This window comes from Triticum urartu, chromosome 1 (assembly GCF_003073215.2).
Source record: "Triticum urartu cultivar G1812 chromosome 1, Tu2.1, whole genome shotgun sequence".
NCBI lineage: Eukaryota > Viridiplantae > Streptophyta > Magnoliopsida > Poales > Poaceae > Triticum > Triticum urartu.
In genome coordinates, this window is record NC_053022.1 from 543,765,543 (window position 1) to 543,770,501 (window position 4,959).

The following is a 4,959-nucleotide window of genomic DNA, read 5'->3' on the forward strand; positions in this document are numbered from 1 at the left end:
AGGAGGTGGATGGGTTAGGGTTGAGGGACGCCGGCTGGCTTAAATAGTCGGATTTGGCTTCAGGCGGCGAGCTGGAACAACACCACACGCCGTTCACACCGTGGTGACGGAGGAGTCATTTGTTGGACCGTCGGATTTTTGAGCAGTCCGTGTGGGATCTCATCGTCAGTACTACATGGCGGATGCGCCCGAATGTTCCATATCCCCTTATATTTGGGCTGAATACGAGGGTGCCAATCAGTCAAAAAGTTTACGACCCGTTTAAAACGCTTGTCCGGATAAAAAATTCGTGATTGGTCTGTGACCGAACAGCCCATCCGGACATATGAGGTGAGTTTAAGGGCTCTTAGCGAGACTGTTTGTAGTACTACTACTCCTGCTACGAACCAAGAAAACAAACACGGTGACATCGTGACTGACTGACTCGTGGTGGTGGTGGTACAAAAAAATGCTTCTTTTAGTTTTTCCTTTTTGAATGAAAAATATATGAATGACGAGGACGTCCGTACTGTTTACCGTATTAACAAAACAGTCCGCGCAGCAAGCGAACAAGCGTCCCCTTCCCTTCCTGTCTGCTCCCTCCCCCACCTCACCTCACTCCTCTTCCCGAGAAGAAGCGGAGCGGACCACGCGCAGGCAGGCACACAGATTTCGATCCGCTTCCCCAAGCCTCCTCACGAGCTCCCGACCGACCCCTGTAGCTACCGGCCTCGCCGCCGCGTCTCGGCGCACGGATCCGGAGGGCACCGGCCTCCGAGGCCCCAGATCCGGCGCTGTTCTGGTGGGGTGGCTGGCACGCACTTGCTGCTCTTGCTGCGCGCTGTGAGGTAGGTGCCTGGTGGGTGGCCGCCGCCATTGTCGCGTCCCTTTCCTGGCCGAGGTTCCCCAGCTTCGGTCTAGCTCGGCTTGGTTATCTTCGTGTCTGGTTGGAGCTCGCTGGGTCCAGATTCAGCTGCATTGGCCCGGATTTGGAAGATCTTTTGTACAAAGTTCACTGTTTGCTGCATCTAGAGCTGCCAGATCTTTCTTCTTGCTCCGCCTAATCCCTCTCCCTCTCCTGCTTTGCTGCTCCGAAGGCTCTGCTGTGCCATGGTGGCGCCGGCGTGAGGGGGCTCCTGGGCGGACGCGACCAAGATGTGGAAGCAGTTCCTCAGCAAGCTGCCGCGGACCAAGTCCTCGGGCGGCGGCGGCGGCGACTCGGGCCAGTGCAGCGGCGGCGGCAATGGCAACCCGATACAACGCACCAGCAGCGTGCCGGCCGGCGGGGGCGGCCGCTCCGCCTCCACCATCAAGCGCATGTCGTCGGCGGTCTTCCCCTCCAGCGTCGTCGCCGGGATCGAGCCGCTCGTCGCCTTCAAGGACGTGCCCAGCTCCGAGCGCCACAACCTGTTCGTCAGCAAGCTCGGCCTCTGCTGCGCCGTCTTCGACTTCTCCGACCCGGCCAAGAGCTCCGCCGAGAAGGACATCAAGCGGCAGACGCTGCTGGATCTCATCGACTTCGTCGACTCCACCACCGGCCGCTACCCGGAGGCCGTCATCGCCGCCTGCTCCAGGATGCTCGCCGTCAACCTCTTCCGGGTGTTCCCCCCGAGCTACAGGTCCGGTGGCTCGTCATCCGGCGGCGGCGGCGAGGGCGACGAGGACGAGCCGATGTTCGACCCCGCGTGGTGCCACCTGCAGCTGGTGTACGAGCTGCTGCTCAAGTTCATCGGATCCAACTCCCTGGATGCCAAGATAGGGAAGAAGTACTTCGACCACTCCTTCATCGTCAGGCTGCTCAACCTGCTCGACTCCGAGGACCCCAGAGAGCGAGACTCCCTCAAGACCATCCTCCACAGGATCTACGGCAAGTTCATGGTGCACCGGCCGTTCATCCGCAAGGCGGTGAGCAACATATTCTACCACTTCGTGTTCGAGACCCAGCGGCACAACGGGATCGCCGAGCTGCTCGAGGTGTTCGGCAGCGTCATCAGTGGCTTTGCATTGCCTCTCAAGGAAGAACACAAGATCTTTCTCTGGAGAGTTTTGATTCCTCTGCACAAGCCGAAGTCAGTTGGGGTGTATCTCCAGCAGCTGACATACTGTGTGACACAGTTTCTAGAAAAGGACCCCAAGCTTGCCGGATCGATAATCATTGGTCTGCTGAGATATTGGCCGGTGACAAATAGTCAGAAGGAGGTGATGTTCCTGAGTGAGATTGAGGAGATCCTGGAGGCTACCAGCATGGTGGAGTTCCAGAAATGTATGGTTCCATTGTTTCGGCGGATAGCTCAGTGCATCAACAGTTCTCATTTCCAGGTAACTTGCCTTGCCCCAAGTAACACAACGCGGTAATTCTGAGTTCTTCAATGTTCTGTTGCAGTATTCTTAGATGCACTACACTTGTTTCTGCCACTTAAACTAGACACTTCCATATGGAATTTATTTAGGTGCTTATGTGGTGAAGTCTGAAGAAGTTAGCACCACTCAAACAGAATGGGTCATGATTACAAAATAACATTCTTGATCAAGCTGTCCCCAAAGGTTCAAACAGCTACTTGCTTATTTTTGGTCCCTCCATGTGCCTCATATTTGTGATTAGAATGTGTGGACATGGCAAATGAGCAACAGATGTCTGAACTCTGAAGCCCTCGAAGTTAATGTTGACAAATGGACGACATATCCAAAGTAGGCCGTCGTGTTATCACCTAATGATTATATATTTTCAATATCATGAATAGCAGACACTTGGGCCGGCATTAAGCACTCAAATGAGTTCACACATCAGTTTGTTATGGTCACTTAGTTGGCTGACATATGCTCTGAATTTTCTATTACAAATGGTTGTTGGCTTAATAAGACTGTTTCTTCTTCAGGTTGCTGAAAGAGCACTCTTCATGTGGAACAATGATCACATCATCAGCCTGGTGGCACAAAACCGGCAAGTGATCATGCCCATCATCGTTCCGGCGCTAGAACAGAATGGCCAGAACCACTGGAACCACGCGGTCCTGAACCTGACCGCCAACGTAATGAAGATGTTCTCCGAGATGGACGAGGAACTATTCTCGGCGTGCCTAACAAAGTGCAAGGAGGACGAGGAAAACCAGGCGTCGATGGAGGAGAAGCGGAGGCTGAAGTGGGCGAAACTAGAGTCCGCCGCAGCTCTCCAGCCAGTGACTGGCCACACCGCCGTCCTGGTGGGGTAGGTCACCAACCGTCGGCGATAATCTTGTCGCCGCCACCATCGTTTAGCGTGTGTTTGGTCGGTGGAGGTGCATACCAATGGTGTTCTTCCCCTGTTCGGTGAAGCGCGCCCAAGTGATGATCGACTCCAGGGCTCGTCGTTTTGCTTTTCTTCTGTACGTTGTAACTATGCCCACTATGTGTATGCTCTAGAGGCAAATGTACCTGTGAGCGAGCGCCTTGTGCTGAGACTCATTACCTGTAACTTTTGCCTGTTTATTTATGAACATTATCCTAGAGCTTAATTCAAGTGTCTAGAGCCATTTCTCTCGAGCAAATGTCGGGTTGCCGAGCACGATTTCTTTCTGAAATGTTGCGGCTTTGATTCTTGTGTTTTGAATTTGACTGTTTCTGACCATGTGGGAAACAAAACCTATCTGAATGATGTCAATCCTAGATGTCAGGGCATTCTAATTGTTGTATAGATCAGAAAATAAAATGCATTAGCTCTGTATTTTAAATGAACAGAGTTATTACCTGAGTAAACTGCATAACTAAAACAAAACTTGCAAAAGAAAAAAAAACAGTAGGTTTACAAAAAATTCCGTCGCCGGGACTTGAACCCGGGTCTCTCGGGTGAGAGCCGAGTATCCTAACCACCTAGACTACGACGGATCTTGGTTTTTTACACCACTGTCAACTTATTAATTTGCAAGAACCCATCGGCCAAATTAAGAATCAGGCAAAGAACAGAACACACTCTGGAAAATGAAAAACGTCAAGGGTTCAACAAAATTACAATTTGCCAGTTCTTTTCAGGAAGAAAATCAGGTCATGGTTTTAGGCATACAAATTTCACGCATTCTTCTCCAATGAACCGCACACAGATTACTTGGGATGTCAAGAAGAGGATTGAACGAATTCTATAGAAATTTTGGAGGATTCTAATCTTTCCCTATGAAAGACCTATGGAGTATGGATCATAGGATTAGGTCATCAAATTGGAATGTAATCCAATCCTACGCCCTTAATCCAACGCCCTTCATTCCATAGGAATCTCAATATGATCTCAAACCTCATTTTAAGAAGTCCAATGCACTTGCACTTGCACTCTATCTACCCTCTCCCATCAATTATCTAAAATTCCGGTGTGTTTCCCTGTGCAGCATCCCCAGTCACCTCTTATACATACCTATGTTTCATAATCCTACTCCAGTGTTTTTTCTGTTCCAGTGATTTAATTTTCTGGAATGCAAAGAAGCCCTAAATGTGCGAGACCATGAGCCAAACATCATCCTTTTTGATGTTTGCTCATGTCTCCACCACACCTTCGGCCCACTACTAGTCATACCCTAGCTTGGTAGGAACATGTGCCATGTTTACAGAACTTGGCCACCACATCGTCAGTGTACAATACATATGCATGCTTACTAACTAGGGTTTGTGTTGATTATTCTTAATATACTAGTCCATCCATTTCATAATGCACTGCATATAGATGTTTTGAAAAATTAAACGTCAATAACTTTGATCAAGGTTATAAAGAAAAACATTTAAATACCAATAAATATAATTAGATATATCATGAGTCATATTTTTATATTGTATTTATCTGATATTTTACTCGATGTATTTGGTCAAAGTTTACGAGGTTCGACTTACGAAGAAAAACTGTACACACCATACCTCGTAAAATGAGTAACACTACATCTACAGGCATTACATACCATACGGACAGGTTGACATGGGAAGATTTAATTGGAAATGGAAATGGGCGGGGCCCACCGAATGAAA

At 49.4% G+C, this 4,959-nt stretch overlaps 1 protein-coding gene and 1 non-coding gene across 2 annotated transcripts; one reads left to right on the top strand and one right to left on the bottom strand.

The window, feature by feature from the left end:
- Nucleotides 1-542: 542 nt before the first annotated feature.
- Nucleotides 543-3,470, top strand: LOC125528339 (serine/threonine protein phosphatase 2A 57 kDa regulatory subunit B' kappa isoform). The gene is made up of 3 exons (XM_048692818.1): nt 543-827; nt 1,077-2,298; nt 2,856-3,470. The coding sequence occupies exons 2-3, from the start codon at nt 1,135-1,137 to the stop codon at nt 3,186-3,188; spliced, it is 1,497 nt and encodes a 498-aa protein (XP_048548775.1). The 5' UTR covers nt 543-827; nt 1,077-1,134; the 3' UTR covers nt 3,189-3,470.
- A 297-nt stretch (nt 3,471-3,767) lies between these two features.
- On the bottom strand, nt 3,768-3,840 carry TRNAE-CUC. The gene has a single exon. It is a non-coding gene; the product is annotated as a tRNA-Glu (tRNA).
- Nucleotides 3,841-4,959: the final 1,119 nt, after the last annotated feature.

Bases quoted from the DNA above. Each gene is read 5' to 3' on its own strand.
- LOC125528339 (XM_048692818.1), top strand. From the start codon at position 1,135: ATGTGGAAGCAGTTCCTCAGCAAGCTGCCGCGGACCAAGTCCTCGGGC. The intron at 2,299-2,855 runs GTAACTTGCCTT...TTTCTTCTTCAG, and splicing joins TCAACAGTTCTCATTTCCAG to GTTGCTGAAAGAGCACTCTT.